General features: G+C 42.8%; 1 protein-coding gene across 1 annotated transcript in view; it reads right to left on the minus strand.

The window, feature by feature from the left end:
• Window positions 1-21,992, minus strand: part of ITGB2 (integrin subunit beta 2) — a 222,086-nt gene that overhangs the window by 111,110 nt on the left and 88,984 nt on the right. The window contains exons 3-7 of the mRNA XM_078680550.1: window positions 18,072-18,132; window positions 11,359-11,447; window positions 8,779-8,962; window positions 2,949-3,119; window positions 250-491 (exon numbers count right to left, since the gene is read on the minus strand). Of these exons, the coding sequence (XP_078536676.1) occupies window positions 250-491; window positions 2,949-3,119; window positions 8,779-8,962; window positions 11,359-11,447; window positions 18,072-18,132 (747 nt within the window). The remainder of the gene's footprint in view (window positions 1-249; window positions 492-2,948; window positions 3,120-8,778; window positions 8,963-11,358; window positions 11,448-18,071; window positions 18,133-21,992) is intronic.

Below are 21,992 nucleotides of genomic sequence, written 5' to 3' on the forward strand. Positions count from 1 at the left end.
AAAGAATAATTTTCATTATTGTCAACTGAACACAACAGTTAGTTGATGGAAGCAGGCAACAATGAATTATAGATACACAACAGGCAATGCAAAATGGGATTTTTTAAACGAGTAGATGTCACCATTTATGGAGATTTAGTTATTTAATGCATTTTTGACTCCTTTAGCATATGTATTTCTAAGTCATTTTTGTTTCCTCAATAGAAAATGCAAAAGTATCTTAAAAAATGTATCTGGGAGCGCCCTTACCCCACATACTGCAGCCTGCATCATGGCATCCAAGCCCCCCTCTGGGGCGTCGAGGTTTCCAGAGATGTATTGTTTTCCAACCTCTTCTTGAAACTTTCTGCCGTCTCCTGTCAGGCTCAGGACGTGTTTGTAAGCAAATGGGGGCTGGCAGGTGACCGAACGGTCTGGGCAGGGGTTCTTCAGCCTGTCTGGATGAGTGTTCACAAACGGCATAACCGTCTTATCCACGAAGCAGCCAAAGCCTGGGGCCCGACAGAGAAACCGAGAGGAATAAAAAAGCAAATGTTATCAATTGAAATAGAGTACAAAGAAAAAAAAGAGCCACATTGCCAAAAAGAGCAGCATATTCAGAAGTCCAAATGCTTCGACACTGTGTAGAGCTACCTTTCCTCTGATGAGTATGTGCGTGTGCACGCCGGGAGCTGTGTGACAAATAAGGGCAGGTGCAACACCCAACAGACCTCAAGACAAGCCATGTTTGGAAGACTTTGAGAAAGAAGACATTCTATGTGCTCTAGGAAGGACGTATGATGCAGGCGGTGGTAATGTAACTGATTCCAGGATGATTGGTAGGATCCAGCCAGCCAGATATCAGACCTTGGCGAGCCACCTCCTGGCACAAACCCCAAGTCAGCTACTTGTATTCACAAAAGGCAGGACCGCAAAAAGGATGGAGCAGACCTGTAGGGCCTGGATCCCTCAATTTCTAGAGCGGGCAATAAGTGGGAACTGTCACCGTAAATGGCTACCAACACGAGTTCAGGGAAAGGTAGTTAATCGTAGCACAGGGAAGTAGGGCCTGCTAGAAGTCGTTGCCACTCACCTAGCATTTTCACGACAGTTACCTTAGACATAATCCTTCACTTAGTTGGATGCGAGAAGTACATGGAGATTTACCACAAATGTGTTTGAATGATGTAGTTCCTGGCTCAAACAATCAATCAATCACGCGTTTGTTACTGGCTACTACTCACGCGTGAGGGTCTCAAAACGCTGAGGGAGGGGGTTTTCGCAGGGTCCAGTTCATCAAGGAGGGGGTTGGTCGAAGTGCCAGGTTTTGAAGTTTCTAGTGAAGATGGGGAGAGATGATGGGCGTTCCAGACTCTGGCCGCGTGGAAGGAGAAGTAGTGGCCGCCTGATCTGGTCTTTCTGGCTCACATTCTATTAAGACTGTACCAGAGTTTACTCAGGGAGGGAGGAGTGTCTAGAGTGGCTAGATTGGTACCAAGAGGGATTTGTAGGCCTTTGACTATTTGCAAGCATTCCTTCTATCTCCTTTTGTGTGTTTGAAGGCGAGAGGAGGTGCTCTTCCCTGTGGGTGAGCCATCAAACCTAGAGAGAATGAAGTACACAGATAGAATTTTTATGTGGTCTCCTTATAAGAGTTTATATACCTGGTTTTGGAAAGCCATAGTTCTTCATATTTATTTTTGTCTTGCTGCAAGACAATGTTATGTAAATAAACTTTCTGGGGTTTGGCGCAAATTAACCTTCTACTTCATGATTCTTTGCCAAGGAAGTCTCAAATGGAGGTTCTGTAACCCAGAACCAGGATGGATGCACTATGATGGTTTTGGAAAATAAAGTATTATGTCCCTAAAGTAAATAATATCCCCGTGGACCCGAATGTGTTCCTTGTTCTGTATGTTTTCTAGTTAACAGCCCCACATGAGCGTGGTTTTAATGCCCTTGTGAGGAAATCAGACCTAAACGAGCTTTAAGTAGGATGAAAAAGTTGGAGGTTTGGCTTAGTAAGAGCATCTAAAAGCATTTACTTGAGGCATGTATTCTGTAACTAAGGGCATGGCCTAGTTATTGAGTAGTAGGACCATATGGCTGGTTGATTATTAAAAAGAGAATTGTTTTACAGAACGAATAACTGAAATTAGGAAAGAAAAAGCTAGTCAATAACACGTGACATGGCACATATAGCATGTAAGCAGTGCAACGCATTCAAATTAGTAATTTCATTTTACAGAATGGTTAGCAGGTGCATTTAAACAAAATCTGAACATTAAATACTGCCCATGTGAATAAGCTACATGTACACTGCTAGTACATATTTTAACACACAAGTTGAGCATGTGACGTTCATGTGACTGTTGTCATTTGCAGTGATTTTTCAGTGCAATATTTTGCTGAGAAAATCAGCGAAAAAATCTATTTGTGAGCGTTTTTTCTCACATTAAAAATTGTCCACATCTTAACATTTACAACGTTTTCCATATAATTTTAAGAAATACGTAGAACTGAAGTCCTGCATAATAACATACCACTTGACTAAAGTGTTTTCCCTGGTTCAACTCCTATTTTTTTTCAGGAATATTGTTATTCAAAAAAAGGTAATATATAAATGTGTTTTTCTGCTCAGATCAACCCATTTTACCCGAATAAACATTGTCTCTTTACCTTGGCAGGGGCTTCTCTAAAATATGACATTCCTAGTGCATTCTAATAAAGTTGTGTTCATTGCATTTCCATGAGAAATCAAGTCTGTGTTATGGATGGTTCTTTTGTACCCAATTGGAATAAATGTTATTAAAGTATATATGCTGTGAAAAGTGTCTACTTACAGGCTTCCCCCCACTCAACATCAATTGACCACTGGACAATAATCAAGCACAGAAATATTTTTAAAAAGGTTTTCCCGATTACACGCAGGTGAAGGTACGGTGACACTAAGATCATCCCTTACTCACCTATCTGAGCAGACTTGGTGATGGAGTTCAAGGCAGTCAGCAGGTCATTTCCAAGCTTTTTCACATTCTCAAGATCATCTTTCATGGAGTAGGAGAGGTCCATCAAGTAGTACATGTCGACAGGGTATCCCTCAGCACGGCGAAATTTCACGGTAAAATTTGCTGTTTGACCTGATGAGAAAAAGATAAAAAATAATATTCAAACTTCTGACCTACTGAAGAAGGGTCTAACTGTAAAAACAGCTCATGTTAGCTGGATTGACACAAAAAAAAATCTCTCTCTAGTTACATTTTTACTTCGTGTAGACCTGCAAGATTGGTCAAATAACATGGCCATTCTATTATTGCTTCACCCAAGTTTGGATCTTTGTAAGGGATGGTGGGCTTGATTAACCAGGATTTTATTCCGAGAACAGGAGTGACTCCCTTATGATTTACTCTTGACTTACGAGGTCTTGCAGACCATGGCATCCTCCGGAGAAGGCCCACTTGCTATATTCAGAGCTCTGCTGCTGCTTGGTGGAGATCTGAGTGTCTACAGTGCATCATCTAGTGAGATGGATGCACTTTAGGGACAGCTGAATGCCTAGCAAGCTGCTTTGTTGTGTCAGCCCTCTCAGAATAATTGTTGCTTTCTGCAAAAAACTCTTGAAGCGAGAGTTTGTTTGTTCAAACACAAAAAGAAGATTTGGGGAGCTTTCTCCTAGCGTTTTGTGGCAATTGTTCGTTTTCAGTGTCCAGGAACGCTATGTCTCACCAAGTTGGAGGTTTCCAGTAATGAGATGTATAGGCAGCTGATGCTATGCTGCTGGAAATGTATGTAGTGTTTCCACCATTTCTAAATCATGTAGGGGAACCATGAGTTTGATGAGGCAGGAACCCTGCTAATTTAAGGAGAGCTCATGTTCCACCAAAATCCAAATAATGATGCTCTTTGCTTTAAAGTTTCCATGAGTAAGTCAGACCTCATGGAAATTGTTTTGTTTTTTAAATAGGCCAGTAAATGAGCATCTGAGTGATTTTTTTGTATAGCTCTTAAAGCAGAACTATCCACTTCTAGGCAATCCGTTCTGTCCAGCTCCTATGCTAGATTGGCTGAGAGGTATTTTCCTTTTGCACAAAAAAGTATGCACAAGTCAGTTAATTGTTTCAAGGATGCTGATTGCAAAATATACAATGGTAGTGCACAGTAGCAGTACAAAACGATATGAACATTTAACTACATTGAGTAAGTAATTGGCTGGGTTGTACTATTCGTATTTTCCTGAAAACGTATTTAACTTCCTCTAGAGCACTTTTCATACTGGCTCAGCCTAAGGTTCTCTCCAGCGGTGGCCGGCATGGCTCACGGGTGACAGAACGGGTGGGTCGATGAGGGGGTCACATGGGGGCCGAGTGTGTGTGTGTGGGGGGAGGGAGTGTCAAGCTCATTTATAAAAAAAATCATTAAAAAAAAAACGTATTGTTGCGCCGCGTCTTGCGGCCCCGCGCCTGCTCTTCTCCATCTCGGAAGGGAGCACAGTCAGGCCCCACTGACCAATCACAATGCTGCAATACAGCGTTGTCGTTGGTTTTGAGCTTCCTGGCTGGACGCTCAACCAAGAAATGGGAGCCTGGGCTTGTTCTCAATGCAGGCTGTAATGCAGCGTGCAAGGAGAACGGGGAAAGTGTGCATGGCTGGTGTGGGCGGCCCGGGAGGGTTGACCAAACAGTCATTGCGCACTTAGGAGTGGGCAAACCAACCCTCCCCTGCACTTCTCCAAGAGCAGAGCAGCCCTGCCCACCCGCCCGCTGGCAAAGAGGAAGGAAACATAAAATAATAATACCTAAAAGTTATGATCAATTTATGTTTTCTCTTCTCGCACTGCTTGAAAGCAGTGGGGCGATGCTCCTCCGCCATAGCGAAACAGCCACCACTGGATATCTCTATGTTAAACTCATCATTTACAATCTGATTAATGCAAACATATTTTAAAGATACTCATCTACATGAATCTTTTGCCAAAAGTGTCATGTGAAATGGCAGGAACACTTAAGTCAAAACAGCTGTGTTGGTCCACCTGCTATCACGTTGCCTCGGTCAACATGTTCTTTATTTTTTCAGTAAGAAACTCTGAAATCAGGGTCAAGGGCGTAGCTTCAGGAGGAATGTTTGAGGTGTGACACTTCCAAAATAAATGCATTTTTGTCTTGGTGGTTGAGTTTGGAGGCACTGAGTTGGGTCTGCTAAGTCGGTGTTGGTTTTTATCCTCATCCTAAATTTCACTAATAGGTTTTAACTTGTTCATTTTGGATCAGCAATTTAAAGAGAGATATATATTTACTATTTTACCCAAAAAATCGTAAATCTGCGCCCATAGAAATATTCCTTGAAAGGGTGCAGATTTACTACGTTTTTTTAAATTCACAAAAATTCATGTTAGCAGTAGGCTAGGAAATTGGTGTCAATCTCAGGTTTCCAGACACATTAGTGGCAATCAAACACTTAAAAGGTGATAGGACGAATGCTTACAAATAGTCGAACCACTGGCAATCGTTCGGGGTAGCAGACCAACCCAACACATTAGACAGAGGGCCTGATTTAGTGTTTGTTGGATAGAGTAAATCCAGACAAGTGGCAGGGAACTTTACATCTGCCATGTTGCCTTTGCTTCTCCTTCCAAATTTAGAAATGTCCGAGGACATCTCTATACATTGGCAAGGACCGCCGTCATAGTGGTTTCTATCAATGTAGTTAAAGTTTGACGGACAGCTCCACCAAATATGATGGCCATCCCTCAAATTTTTACAAAGTTTTTTATTTTTCAGAAGCATACTGCTGAAATGGGAGTTTTTTTATGGAAAATAAAAAAACTAATGACCCCTACACCATGAGAGTTTTCGTCCATGGTATTGGGTAATTATTCTTTTTTTTACTGTAACTCACTGCCAGGATATACCTGGTGATGAAGGGCAGAAAAAAGCCATCTGACCGTCGACTCTAAATAGGGTGGATAGTCGGATAGTATACCTACTCCATTGGGCCGTTAGAGAAAGTTTTATGTTATAAGGGTAAAATTACCAGTCTGCAATGGAGTTCCATCTCCGTCAAGCTGTAAATCAGACCCAGAGGCACATCTAATGCAAATCAGTATTGACCATGCTCCTCACGCAAACAGTCCATTACGAACCTTGATCTCTCACCCATTCACCCCGGCGCCCATTCTCTTTTTAGTTGGAAAATGTGAGATTTACTCCTCCTGAATCTCACTGACTAAGCTACACCCCTGATTAGAGTGAGTTTCTGAACGCAAAAAAGCAAAGCCCCAAGATGCTGTGCGTTATTTACATTGTCTGGAGGGCATTGTTGTTTTTATCATGCACATGGTGGTCATCCCATGCAAGTGATAAGAGTCGGACGATTTGCTCTGACTGATTGATGATTTTTGGGAAATATAATTATTGTTCCTGTTAAGGTGAAAATAGTCCTCCTACAATACAGCTGACAGGTCTCCCAATTTCATGAATGGTGGGCACATCTGTGGCGCTGGAACAGTTTTCAAGAGTGGGGGGTGCTACTACCAATCTTATATCACTGGAGTCACAGAGAGTGTAACAAATACAAGCATCACAAAAAGCAGAATTGTGGCAAATGAGAGACGCCAATTTAGCCAGAGTGGTAAGGGTGCAATATTTAGCCAGTGGTGAATTTTGGAGCACTCTGTTGCAAATATGCTACTAAAGCATGGTGTGGTAGTGCACAGTCATTTTGAGGTAGCACATTGTCCATTGAAACAGCAATAGAATTTCCACTGTTGTGCAGTTGTACTGATAACCAAGCATCTTGATTGGTTTCGATTTTCTTAAAATGTTGTTTCCATCACAATTCTGAATTAGAAAAGCATGTGCTTCATTTGTGCAGTCCCAATTGCTGATATGTTTTGAAATATTTGTACAGCTCATTAACAGGTATTTAAATGTTGTTCTGTGTTGGAAAGAAAATGACATCCAATAGTCTTCCTTTTCACACTCCCTGTACCCCAGCAAGATTGTCAGATAGTAACCTTTACAAAATCCTCTAACTTTGCCATTGGAGAACGAAAAGTAAACACCGTACATGTTGAAAGAAGAAACAGTAATGTGTCATAAGATATGGCCAGACATTTGCCCTCTGTCTTTGAACACAAATGTGATGATATAAAAACAAAATGTAAAGGGATCTTTATCATTCACCTTCTGAACTCCAGCATGTTATTTTTGTGGGTGCTGAGGCGCTCCCCACACACCCATGTCCTGTGCCTTCTTAACCTTTATTCTTATACAAATACCAATCCAATCTGATTTTATTATCATGTGGAGGACCAGGCTGACTTACAGCCCATGGAAATATCAGCCAATGATGCATATAAATAGGTAGTGAGAAAAGCACGTTTCTTATGTGTCTCATCTTGAGTGACGGGGGTCAGTGGAGTGGTCTCTACCTTGCTATTCTGTCACGAGGTATTGACGGAGAGAAGAAGAGGAGGAGCCAAAGAGGAAGAGATCAACATTCTGGAGGGGAACAAGAAATGCAGACCTGCTTGGACACTAGCTCCAAGCAGTTGAACGTCCTGAATATCCAACAGGACCAAAAAAAGTATATGTTCACCATCTGTATGCATCAGCCACCTTGGAGAGCACGCTATAAAGTCGTTTTTCCTGACCCCTGGAGGTTCTGCCTTTCCCTAACATTTTTATTTACAAATCTAATGATAATTTAACAAGCTCAAGATTTCGCAGTCAAGACAGTACAGAGACTCCTTAAGTTTGAACATTGGTCTGAAGTTTGGAGGAAGCTGCAGAGGGCGCGTCTCAGAACTATTGTACCTTCTGCTACCTCCTCTCCAGCACATTCTCTTCTCCTAGAAATTGTGCAGCAACTGTATGTTTAAAATATTAAAAGGAAACGTTTTGGATAGTGTTACTTCTTGGATCTGGACCACAGGTTTTCACATAACCTACTTCTAAAATTTAGAGAGATTGGAAATGATTTGATCCTTTGTGCCCTAAAAATGTTCCTTTTCTGTTAATGTGTCCCTGCTGTAGCCCTGCTTATTTTTTAGTTTTTTTGCTGACTGCCTTAGCTCCGTGAAAGCTTTTAGGCAGTTCTGAATTTTCCTAAATGGTCTAATATGTATGTATCTTTTAAATGAGTACATAGCAAAAATCTAACTTTAATGAGCTCAAACTGTGAGGAACCGGATGGGGGTTCGACGGTGCTGTTGTGCCATGATGGAAGCTCTCCTGCAAGCCCTATGACACAGCCATGCTAATACCTTAATTATTATGGCAAATCCCAAACTTTAGAGGTGAATCACAGCTGTGATCGTGGTGAGGATGCCTAAACATTTGCTGGGGTTCGCACTAGCAAAGTATGGAAGATGGAAGTCTGCATGTTGAACACATGTCACGACGTACCCACCATCTCACTGATATCTAGGATGACCGACTCTTGGTACCTCGAAGAGCACTGACTGATGTGCGCTTCCGGGTGTCGGAGCTGGCATGCCCTGATAACTACGTGTGACGCGTACCTTCCAGCAGGCACTTGTGGCTGAGTGCTGCCTGTGGCTGGATCATGCTCATTCTTGAATATAGCAATCAGGGAGCCAGAAAGAAGGGGACATGTGTACAGACAGTGTGTTGTATTACCTTCTTGAACTAGGGTAATCACACTTACTGTGGTCTACATTGTTTGATAGGTCTTGGATCGTTACATAAACTGAAATAGGCACTGTGAGTTTAATGGAGGAGCTCACAGATCTTTCAAACTTTCCGGTGCATTAGTCACAGGATTCACTGGAATTCTTACCTGGTCGTAGGTTGAGCCGAATGTTCTTGGGGACTAGCTGAACCACATTGGAAAGTTGGTCGTTTCCTACTCTAATGCTGTTGCTCTGTGGTGACACAATATCCGTCTCGCTGCATCCCCTCTGCGCCAGTTGCCGGATGGTGTCACATCTTGCTGAATCGGGCTCCCCTGCTTTTGTGAAGTTCTGGGCAATACAAATATGTGAGAAATGCATTAAAGTAAGAAGCATGATTGAACTACTATTTCTGTCTCTTCTTTTAATCGAGCTTTAACCCTATGATTCAGAGCATTGCCTCATGTTACTTATAAAGTCATCAGCAGAGGGATCCTATTAGTGTTTCAGATATGTAGCTGCTAAAGTTCACAAATAAATCTGGAAAAATTCGAAACTTTTACAAGAAATTGCCAGAATAGTGTATCCATGACTGTGGTTATAGTGATCTGCCAAAGATTTAGAATGTGCCTTTCCTTAGGCTAATTCTGATGGAAGTATAGTGGGGTTTAGGAAAGGCATCGACATGTCAGGGTCTTCTTTAAGTTCATATTGTAAACATCTTGACACAAACATGGATACAGTCTCAAGACGTTCTCCATAGTAATTTACAATACGGTGGTGATAAAGACTCTGGATCCCCCGAACTATTCAGAACTGCTTTAAAGCAGTAACAGGCCCTGGTGCTGGAACAATTTTCAGAGTGGGTGCCCAGCCATCAATGTTCCATCACTGAACACATTAATAACATTTTAGGCGTCACACACAAAGAGCAAAGGGGCATATTATCAAGGAACGGCGTTAAAATTATCGCCTTGAGAATTCCAATAGAAACCCATGTTCTGGGCTTCTATTGGAATTCACTACGGCATATTATCAAGCCCATTATCGCCGTTTTAGCGGCCGTTTTCTGCCGCTAAACCGGCGATAATTTTAACGTCCTACTTGATAATATGCCCCAAATATAGTAAATACATTCGGCAGGACATTGATAAGATGTGTAGTATAAAACCAGGGTTGCTTTTTGCAGAGCACTGTCACAAGCATATACCTAAAGCATGGAGCGGTAGCGCACTGTCATTTACACACAGCACATTGCCCATTTGCTCAGGCATACAATTTGTTACTGATAAAAAGTGCACAAGCGGCAATGGGTGGAAGTCGAGTTTCAGGAAATAAGTGAGTCTTGATTTATTTTGATCCTATTAAATTCTTTGTCTCCATAATACTGTAGAGTTACACAGAAACTTTGCTTTATTTGTACTTTCTGAACTGCTGACATAGTCTGTAACATTTGCAGGTACTATATTTTATTATGTGTTCGAAAAATGGCATCTAGTGTACCCCTGCAAGATTGCCTCATAGTTCACTTTACTAAATCATCTGGCATTGCAGTTAGCGAAAGTAAACAGCAATCTCCATGTTAAAAGGAAATCAGCCATCTGCCAACAGGTATTGCCTGACATTTGACCTCTGTCTTTGAAGCACAGCACGTTACCAGATAAAACAAAATGTAAAGGTTCTTTATTGCTCATTCACTCTCTGAAATTCAGCATGGGTGTTTTGGGGGTACTGAAGCACCCCCAGCACACCTACTTCCAGAATATATGGTAACAGGCTCTCGAAAAGGTTCAAGGCCGATAACACTGTTTTTACAACTAATGTTATCATATATACAGAAGTATTACAAAAATATCCATAGTTTTATTCCGAAATTAATCAAATAAAAAATGTGCACCAGAGCGCTGTTCAGCAAAGCTAAAGCCAAATTCTACTTCACATATGATATTTATGAATCTGCATAAAACTGTTAAAGGCTGTACTGCGCAATGTGAACACTGTACCAAAAAACGTATTTAGATTATAGGTACACATAATACTCAGACAGACAAATATTGTGTATTTGGCTAATCGTGCCACTGTGCGTGCTCGGTTGTGACAGGGAATGCAAATATGATACAAAGTGAACCAAGACTGCATAACATGTACACTGTGTTCATAGTGGGGTCTTTTGCTTGGGGATAGTGATGGGGCAGAACAAATGGGGTAATTCTGGGCACAGCAGCGCTGGAAGTGCACAGTAACAGGGGAGCGTGCTTATGCATTGGAGAAGGTACAGGAATCTCCAGATGATGTGTTCTAGCAGCATGAGCTGCAGAAGGGTCCTATTTTGGAGATGTGAGGGGGGTTCCTGAGGTTGATGCTGATCTAGGGGTCCCAGGCGCAGCCATGATTGGACATTTCGCTCCTATTGATAATTATTATGCAGCTGTACTCAAGCAGCGCTTAATTAGTGCCAGTGGTTGCAGGTGTTGGGCAAAGAGACAGATAGGTAAACAGTGACAAAGGGAGAACATAAGGGATTAAAAAGAAACTGCAAGGCTGAGATAAAGAGGCTGGAACCATAGGGTGGTGGAAGAATGAGACATGTGGTGGAAGCAAGACTAGACAACCTTTGTATTTGGCAATTTGGACATTCTGCAGCGCCTACTGCAGGTTTGTAATAAAAACTTCAAGCTCCTGCATTTTCCTTTTTAACATATTTAGCACTGACCTCAATCACAAACAATGACTATCACTTTACTTACCAACTTCTTACACCAGGCACAGCCGGGGCCAGACTGGATACATTCCTTGCAGTTGCTTACTTTGAGTTTGGGGCATTCCTGGGAAAGAACTTGGATAGAAAAGGAAAATAGCTTGTAAAAATATTCTTAACCGATTGCAGCAATAATAAGTAACACATCTGATCTGTAAAATAACTTGATTGCTTTAGTGCTTTTCCAGCACATGCTTGCTAAATTAGCTTCAGGACTATTACCGTTCCAACTTCAAGCCTTCCCAGGCTCAAGTCAAACCACCAGGCTCCAAGGTGCTCTACTTGAAGAGGCCAAGCACCCCATTACTTTGGGCCCCATGTACTAATGATGCATTTAGTAAAAGTAGTCGCAATTTGTGCACTGACTTTTGCCGAATGCATTTGTATTTTGGGAACCGACCTCGTCACCAATAGGTGGGTTTTGCAAAATACAGAGTCGTAGTGGGTGGCAATTCAACTTACCTTGTCAATTTTAATAAGGGAGATTACAAATTGTGACCCACTACACTTAACTAAAATCACCAGGATGGAAAGGTAAAGCGTTTAGGTGAGGTACTGAGAGCTAGTCAGATTTCGGCCTACAGGTACTGATGTGGTAGAAAGACTCTCCCAAGGCACAGTTCTGCTTCCAAGCAGAATCCCTGCAACAATATCACAGTGATTTTGCTGTTTTACTAATTTGTTATGCAAGAATTGTTAGTAAGAACCACTTGATTCTGGGGTGAGACAGATTTTTGGGAATGTTTGATTTCCTACTATGGATGGCGTAAAATTCCCTTTTGATATTCCTACCCATATGGGACTGATAACGTTTGATTTTGACTACTCTTTATAACTTTGCATGGAAGCCTTTATGGCATTTATTCTGACCTGCTTGTTTAAGAGATTTTTGTAATAAAACCCTTTAACATTTGACTGATCGAGAACTCAATTACTGAGTGGTCCAAATTTCTTGTTTCCATTACTCTGTTACATTGATGTTGGGGAGGATACCTTATTGAGCAAATACTTTCAGTGGGAGAAATGTCTCAGGTAAAATGTTGGGTGTTCTAAATGTTAGAGTGTCCTGAAAACGGTTCTGCTCCCACATGGTTCACTGTTGCAGTGTTACTGTTGGGAACAACAAATTGCTCATGAATCTCCAGTCCTTAGTTGATACAGAGCTTTATTTTCAGACAGTCTGTTTCCCTATCTTCTTACAGTTCACCCCAAAGTCCTATCTTCTTGACTCTCAATAATGTCTATCTTCCTTTTCCAGGTGTCGGTTATGCAGAGGATTTGCGCCCGGCATTGCCTCCCTTGGCATCCCTGGTGCCAATACTCCTCTCTGTTCTTCGCTCACAGCAACAAAAGCTTATCCAAAGGTAAGTGAAGGATTTAGAAAAAATTCCTGTGGGCAGCTCTATCTTCTCGTGAAAAAAGCTATGCATGCAGAAATGGGGTCTTCTTTTCCCTAGTAATTGCCCCGTTTATTTATTGCTGACTTCAGCTTCACCAAGCCCCCGAAGTGGGATAAGTCTTTTGTCCTATGTGAATACCTCTATGCAGCCTTGAGTCCTGGTTCAGGAAATGTTTGTGCCCGTCAAACCACGTTATGCACTCCCACAATTTATGTACGGATTTTATTCTCCTCACCTTCCAGCCCAGCATAGCCTGCAGCCCTACAAATGCACCTGACCTGACATGGCCACAATCCTCCTGGGCTATGGCAGAATTCTGAGGCTGGAAGCTGGAACTCCAGATAAACCTGATCACAGTCCGCATCTGCTGCAACCTCCTCATGCTCCTCGCTGTCCCATGGAAATCCTCTTTGGGGTTTCCTTCACCCTAGCTCCATAATGTCAAAAGGGGAAAATGTCTCAGTCCTTTGTTGGCACTAGAGCTCATCCCTGAAACCCTACCTTACTCGGTGTTCTCAGTCCTCTTGCCTCTCTTGAGGCCTAATTACGAGTTTCGTGGAGGGGTTACTTTGTCACAGAATTACCAATATCCTGTCCGCCTTATTAGAAGTACCATAGGATATAATGCACTTGTATTAAAACGGACGGGATATCCATCACATTTTGTGACTGGGTAACCCAACTAAGCTTTAAATCAGGCCTTTGGTGTCTGCAGCAATCTCGTCTCCTGTGCCTGTCGAGAGCAAAATGTACTCCATCATTATCGGTCCTGTTCGTATTCTGTCTTCCTTTTTTCCTTCTTTTATCTTTGTCTATGCTTAGTTTCCAGGCCTTCCTCTCTTTCTAACGGCTTCTTCTTCTCTACAAGTAGAAAGCTTCTTCATAGGGCTATAGGTTCGTTTGTCTTTTCTTTGCCACATTAACAGTCCAAGTCAGTATTATATCTGTATGCGCTGCTCTATTCTCCTTCAGTAATAACACTAGAGGCGTGTGCACTTAGCTGAGCTGGAAGCCTAGTAATTGAAAGATGAGAAAACCATGTCAAAATTGCTGGTAACATCAGACTCTTACTTCATGGAAAATATATGCACAGTGAAGTCTGGGGTCACATTATGGGAGGCTTTTTAGAGGTGTTGAGGGAAAATCTATGACAGTAATAATGAGGTAAAGAAGAGAGGTGACCAATAGAGTGAGAGACCGGGAATAGTCTATTCCGAAGGCGGAGTGGTCCATAGAGTTCCAGGGGCGGGCTCATCCAGGAGTTGGCAATAATGATGGAAGAGCTGCGGACCTTAGTGGGTTACGAAGCTCAGGAGCAATACACCAGTTGGAAAAGCATATTTATGAGGGGTGGGCAATAAGGTAGGGAAGCTAACAGAAAGACTGAGTTAACGAGAGAGAAGAATGATCGATAAGAGACCCCTGGAATAACAGGATGGTGGTACGCATTAACGATGAGACAGCACAGGTGCTTGCCAAGTAATATGAGCCCCTTTATAGGTCTAGTCATGAGGCTGCTGAAGCTGAGGTCAGCTGAAATTCCCAATGCTGACCCTTTCGCATGACGAGGCGTTATCAGTGAAAGAGATAGTAAAGACACTTCTGGACGGTTTCCTTCATTGTTGGTGCTATCGTGCCAATATATTTACGACCAAAGATCCACTGGACAAATGCTCCCTTTCCTTTTGGTTCTCTGGCTGCAAACTGGTATCCAGGGAGCTAGTTACAGAGCTACCAATACTTTATCCCAGTAAGCGCCATTTTGAGTCAGAGCTTTGGAGTGAAGCACGCTTGTTAAAGACTTTGGAGTCTTTATGAAGGGCTGAGCTACATTAACATCCAAACCTCGCCCCACTCTCTACCTTGACCTCTCTTTTTCCCAGGTTAGTATTATCTTCAGGGGTGTTCTTCCTCACTCTAGGATTGCGTTGTCTTAGGTAGGGAGGCGGATTCTCGCTGGTCCTGGGAAACCACAAAATGGCTTGACTTCTGACATAATGGTCCGTTGCCTTGGTATGCAGAAAGCATTTGATTCTATCCAATGGACTTTCATGCTGGTAATGATGGCCAACACAGGTTTAGGATTGAAGACCTTGGCCTGGCTCCAGCTCCTGTACAAGAAACTTAGGGAGATGGTGAATAGAGTGGTGTCAGGCGTCTTACACTTGCAGTGTTGCATGCATCAGGGCTGCCCCTGTCTCTGCTATGTACTTTAGATAGAACATTTGGGGTGTTAGAATCGGCAAGATGCACTAGTGAGTGGCTTCCGCTGGAATGTAAATTCAGGGAATTGAAGATCCTTATTCTCAGATGATATACTATTGTATCTATAAGAACATACTTTAGATCTATGGCAGATGTTTTGGCTTTAAGATCAATTCTGATCAATTTAATTTGGACCCTTTGACACCTCGGGCCTTGAGGGATAAGCTACTGCGCCAACTGAGATTCAAATATTTGTCACAATGGATGAGCTGTGCTTTTTAAGTGCAATCTAATTAGAGCCCAGTCTCAACCCCTAAATCCTGACTAACTCCTTTTTTTATTGTATAGAGCAGATAAAAAGATAACCTTAACTAGATTGCTCTGTATCATCAAACACACACCATTTTGGATCAATAATGATTTTTTGGGGAGCCAAGGGGCAACCCTCCGGATGCTTTTTTGCATGGAGTTGCTCTACAGATTCTGCTGGCTACCCTATAGAGGAGCTTATATGGAAAGACCCCACCTGCGATTATGAGCATCACTTTCATTGGCTATAATGAATGGGCACATGATCCATTACAAGAGCCTTCCCTGAATATCTACAGAGATGCACTAGTAGGAGGGGTGACTACCTGTGTGCTATTTACCGAAAGAGAGGAAGCATCTTCCAGCAGTGACAGCAACTGTGTCCAGGTATGGAAACAAGCTACACACTATTTACAATGTGGCAGAGTAATCAAAAAAGATTACCTGGTTGTGAAGGAAACTTCTGTATTACCCTAAGAGACTGAAAGGTTTCACATTGTAGGACAGAACTGTGATTTCAAAACTGAGAAATATGGGGGAAGATGTGCTAGGTGTCTAATGACGTATAACTAGAATGAGAACTTGACTAAGCAGAGTACAAAAGATAAAGATATCTACAGTTTAGACATGCTCTGCGGAGATGCATCTCATTCATACAAGGCATACCCAATGACATACCTTTGGAAAATAGACAACTTAGTACCAAGTTAAGGACTATGGCCATCTCTCAAATATACAGTACATTGCACTGTAAAGCCCAATGCAACTGGAGTCTCTGATTGAGGTGGGAGGGTGGATGATACAGATTGGGAACAGGTGATTATTGACCCTAGGGAGAAAGCAATACGAATAGGGTTTCATAAGATAATTCATGTTTGAGAGGCTACAATATGCTGGGGTCTTTATACCATACCTTGCCATATAGTTGTGTCCCTGCATTGCAATGCTCAGGAAATCTGTTCATGAAGCCTTAAAAAGAGAGAAGGGTGTTTGTTCCTTTGGAGGGAAAGGTTATGTTGTATGAGATATGGAGAGATGATGGCCCCCATCGCCTCCCCCATGCAGGGTAGAAGGCAGTGGAAATGTATGTCTTAATACAGATTCGGGGAAGGTATGAATCCTTCAAATTCAATATATGATGTAGTAATATGGACTGGTGCATGGAGGCGTAAAAGGTTTTATATGAAGCCAGGGTTGCTATAAGACGTTTAATATGATTTGGGATCCTTGGATACAGTATTCTGGACTGGGTGAGTGAAAGAACACGAGGGTATAGTAGTTTGTCTGTCTGGTCACAGGTGCAAAGAGGATGTGTTGATTCCATCTGACAGTGGATTTTTTTGTATTCTTTAAGATGTATGAACAGTCTCTTCAATGTTTCTACAGACCTATGTGCTGAACCACTATTTTTTTTAAATATAAAAGATAATTAAATGTTTCAATAAAACATTGAAGGATGTTTTCCGTTCATGCAGTATACACAAGCGCATTCTATCCTTATCCATATAGGCAATAGAAATTTAAAACATAATACGTGTATATATACTATTTTTACACTCCAACAATCTATTTGCCCTGCTTTAATCATTAATATTGTACTTTGACCGTTGTGTGGCCGATTTTCCACTTGGATTGTACAATTTGTAAAGACATTTAAATATTAAAAAATAGATGTGCTTGTTACTGTAATTTGCACACTGCTCTGTGTGCCTGTCTGCTTATAACAAATAAACAAGGAGGGATCGAGGGCAAAAAAAGGTCTAGCATACAAGCCTCAAGGTATGTTCTGTGAAAACAAGAGGTGTGTTGTTCCTGCAAGAAAAAGGGAGGGAGGTATGGTCCTAAACTGGGGGAGTGCTCGTATGAGAAGCAAGGGCTTTCACACACTCCGAAGGATGTAATGCTTCATCATCGGGCAGCTCCTCGTTGGGCCAGCGCTGCAATGCCCAATGGGCCCCGCAGGAGGGCTCTTTGCCGGAGATCTTTTACCTGTGATCTTGGCCGATGATGAAGCAGGTGTGTGTGATATGTGAGGTGCATAAACAGAGGTGAGTAGAGTGTGGGGATGTTGTGTATTAAAAATGACTATGGGAACCAGCTGAACCAACTTTAATTAGTGGGTTCCATGTCATGATTAAAAATATACAATACTTGCAATAGGAGGATATAGTAATCTCATCATGCATTTAATTAAGAATGTCGGTCAACATGTTTCATGCCCTCTTGTGTCTATAAAATCATTACATTTCTTTGGTTTCTAAAAACCCTACTAACTACTCCCAGAGGGGCAGTTCATATAGGTGTCTTGGAATAGATAACCATACCCTCACCAAATTACACCAACAGTAACTGGGTCTCTCTGAGTAGGGACCAGCAAAAGGCAGTGAGAATGGAGCCAACCACTATGGAAAGCCTAGACACTCCTTGGCATCACGTACGACTTATCCGTCAGTAGCGTAAGTTGCGGCCGACCTACCCTTCATTCTGCTTATAACACCTTAACTTCCATGTGTTACTACTTGAGCCAGTCCCATTTTTCCCCTTAGAATTCTGGGACTTGTAGTCTTATTTAATGCAGTATAAAGCCAGGGCTACAAGTTCAAGAATTTTAAGAAAAATGGGACCGGAGTATCTAGTCACACATGCACCTGGGGAACTTGGCAGTTATGTAATCCGTATCAGGAGCATACTACATATAGACAAATAAGCATTTGCTTTCAACCCATGTAGGTAGCTTGTGAATCACACATACTAAACAGATGAAAGTACTAGTACAGGGCGTACTCACCTGGGTTTAATGGAAAGAGCGCAACCAAGAACAGCCCAAAAGCCAGAAGATTCCTCATTTCCTGCAAGATAAAAATACAAACTTAATTCAAAGTACTTCCTTTGTATTGAATCTCATGGCTTGGCAGAGATAAGGACACATTTCCTGAGTCACATCAAGAAAATTGAACATGTATGATTGAAATATATTGTTGTCTTCATGTTATTAATGTGATTTTTACTCAGAAAGTCAGATCCACCAAGGCTGTAAGCGATCATCAAGGCACACGAACGCTTATGAAAGACGCGTTTAGCATTTTCCTATCGAGAATTCCATACCCTACTGATGTTGACGTCATTATGTCTTTTTTTAATAGGATACCACAGGAAAAAAGAGCAGAAAAAAGGCGGCCTCCCTTTTAACTTGGCAATAAGGTTCCAATCCACTTCCTCCTGCAGAACTCCTTCGGGGTCTACTGCTCTGGCAGATGGAAATGAATTGAGCTGTACGACATATAGGCAGTCACAACAAGAAAGAATTTCTAGGACTTTTGTCACCGAGAAAAACTTGTATCTACTCTCAGTGTTTTTGGAGAGATTTTGTAATCTTTCACAATGGTGTGGTGTGAGGCCTGGGGAATACGGTGTGGAGTCAGACCTGTAGAATATGGTCTGGAGTCAAATCTGGGGAATACGGTGTGGAGTGAGACTTGTGAAATATGGTGTGGAGTGAGATCGTGGAATGCGGTGTGGAGTGAGACCTGTGGAATATGGTGTGGAGTGAGACCTGTGAAATATGGTGATTAGTCAGACCAGTGGAATACGGTGTAGATTGAGACCTGTGGAATACGGTGTGGAGTGAGACCTGTGAAATATGGTGTGGAGTGAGATCGTGGAATGCGGTGTGGAGTGAGACCTGTGGAATATGGTGTGGAGTGAGACCTGTGAAATATGGTGATTAGTCAGACCAGTGGAATACGGTGTGGATTGAGACCTGTGGAATACGGTGTGGAGTGAGACCTGTGAAATATGGTGTGGAGTGAGACCTGTGAAATATGGTGTGGAGTGAGATCGTGGAATACGGTGTGGAGTGAGACCTGTGGAATATGGGATGGAGTGAGACCTGTGGAATACGGTGTGGATTGGGACCTGTGGAATACGGTGTGGAGGGAGACCTGTGAAATATGGTGTGGATTAAGACCTGTGGAATAAGGTGTGGAGTGAGATTGTGGAATACGGTGTGGAGTGAGACCTGTGGAATATGGTGTGGAGTGAGTCCTGTGGAATATGGTGTGGAGTGAGACCTGTGCAATACAGTGTGGAGTGAGACTTGTGGAATATGGTGTGGAGTGAGACCTGTGGAATACGGTGTGGATTGGGACCTGTGGAATACGGTGTGGAGGGAGACTTGTGAAATATGGTGTGGATTGAGACCTGTGGAATAAGGTGTGGAGTGACATTGTGGAATACGGTATGGAGTGAGACCTGTGGAATATGGTGTGGAGTGAGACCTGTGGAATATGATGTGGAGTGAGACCTGTGCAATACAGTGTGGAGTGAGACTTGTGGAATATGGTGTGGAGTGAGACCGTAGAATATGATGTGGAGTGAAACCCTGGAAAACGGTGTGGAGTGAGACCTGTGGAATATGGTGTGGAGTGAGACCTGTGAAATATGTTGTGGAGTGAGACCTGTGGAATATGTTGTGGAGTGAGACCTGTGGAATACGGTGTGGAGGGAGACCAGTGGAATACGGTGTGGAGTCAGACCAGTGGAATATGGGCACTAGATGACTCACATGATGTCTCTGTGTTTAGGTTTAAATGTGTTTATTAGCAGTATCAAACAATGAATTCTTTAGAATCATCGTCAACCCCATGTAAAGGGCCCAAGGAAGGACATACAGTCATCACCATGTACAAACTAAGAGGTCAACAGTCATTAAAAAAACGACTCCAACAGGTGTAAGTTAAGCGATACCCCAAGTAGTGCACCCCCAAAACAATCAACAACGCTCTACCTGTGCCTGGTGGGACCTTGAATCATGATTGGAGGATTGAAGAAGAATGCTCTCTCAGTCCCATATCTAACCCTCTCATCCATCTCAGAACACCCAGACAAGCAGGTCAAGATTCGGATCAAAGAAATATGGAATACATTATGCATCGTGTCTTAATACAGCTCGTAGTGCCTCATGGGGGGACACAGTGCATGGACTTCTATATGGGCCCGACCAGTATGGTTATTCCATGTTACTCATCCAGGTCAGGAGCTCAATGCCTGCAGAAGCCTGAATTGTGATTTTTGTAATCTTATGTTTCGTCCCATCACACATTGGACTCCTTTTTTCACTCATGTGAAGGAGTGGGGTTTCCCTTGCAGCTCAATTCTAAGTTTGGCGTAGTGCATGGTGTACTTACTTTCTCTGTCATGCAGGATCTGCTTCACCTCGGTGAACTTACACCAAGCCACCTGCACTGTGACAATACAGTCTGGGTAAATGCTTATCACAGAGCATTGAAACCAAAGAGGGACTTCTTTCCTGGCAAGCTGTAGCACTGTGTAGCAGTGAAGGAAGTTAAGTAGTCTGCAATTACAAGTCTCAGGGTGGTTATTGGTGGAGGCAATGGGGCCAGGGGCTGGTATGCTCTTTCTATCAGAAACGTGTCTTGGAAGCTAGTACATTCAAACCGGTTTGTGAGCACATTCACTATGAAGACTTTAGGTCTGCCCGTGCAAGTTGACTGCGGCAGGCACTCTTTTCATGTTTATTGCAACAGGAGCACGCGTAAAAATCAGCAGGTAGTCCAGAACACGGTGCCCACCTTGTTGCCAACGCCCCTCCCAGAACGGCCTCTATACCCCTTCTACAACAGCTGCACTGGCTTCCGGTGCGGAAAAATGGATTAAATTCAAGATCTGCTGTATGGTTCACAAATCTCTACATGACATGGGTCCTAGCTATCTCTCAGATAAACTCTCAAGGTACCTGCCCTCCAATGCCCCGACTACCAGAAATTAAAAAAATTGCTAAAAACTTCTCTGTGATGAGTCTTCTTGGTTGATGACAGCAGTCACAGCGCAGAGATACCCCTGACGGGGTGATTTGGGTGCTTTACAAGCTAATAAATATCAAATATCAAGTTGACTCCGGCAGGCACTCTATTCATGTTTATTGCAACACGAGCACGCTTCAAAATCTTTGCTTTTTCCTGAGATATCTGCCAGTACTTTCTTGATTTGAAATAACCTCATTGGAGATCCCTACATTGTCATTAGGGGGTGGAGGTTCTCAGTTCTGCCTCATCAATGTGGGCATTTTGGCATTCTCTTCTCTTGGCGAGATAGTCTAGTCTGGTCGGGACTTGTCTTCTGGTGTTAGGAAAATCTGGCGACCTTGAAATGGTGGAAGAAATGTATCATGATTGGCTGGGGGCTATAAGTGCCATTTGTTCATTGACTGTGGGGCCGAGACATGGATGCTCAGTCCTTACTGAGTGCATGTATGTGCCTGGTAACAGACTCTGAGACAGAAGGTGGCTTTTATGGCTTTAGGTGTTGCCCATTCAGTGACTGGACTGTAAGCACCTCTGACACTCACACACACACACACACACACATACACACACACATACACACGTGCACGCAAATAATACGACGTGAGGGCAGTGAGGTGCAGAAAATACATTGCTGGACAGTCCATTGCAGACTCACTCTGCCTCTCCCTTGAAGCCTCTCTGGGAGCTTTCTGTGGATGGTTTCCCCTGGCACTACCCCTGCCCTCTGGAGCAGTGCATCCGTGGTTGGGTCTGCCCCGGGTGTCATGTGGGGAACAGAAAGCACAGTTCTCCATGGTCAGGATCGGAGATGCGAGGAAGAAGAAAGATCATACTCACCACCTGCCAGAGGACCCATGTCTGTGTCCCTGCTACCAAGGCACCCA

The sequence above is a fragment of the Lissotriton helveticus genome, chromosome 3_1 (assembly GCF_964261635.1).
Source record: "Lissotriton helveticus chromosome 3_1, aLisHel1.1, whole genome shotgun sequence".
NCBI lineage: Eukaryota > Metazoa > Chordata > Amphibia > Caudata > Salamandridae > Lissotriton > Lissotriton helveticus.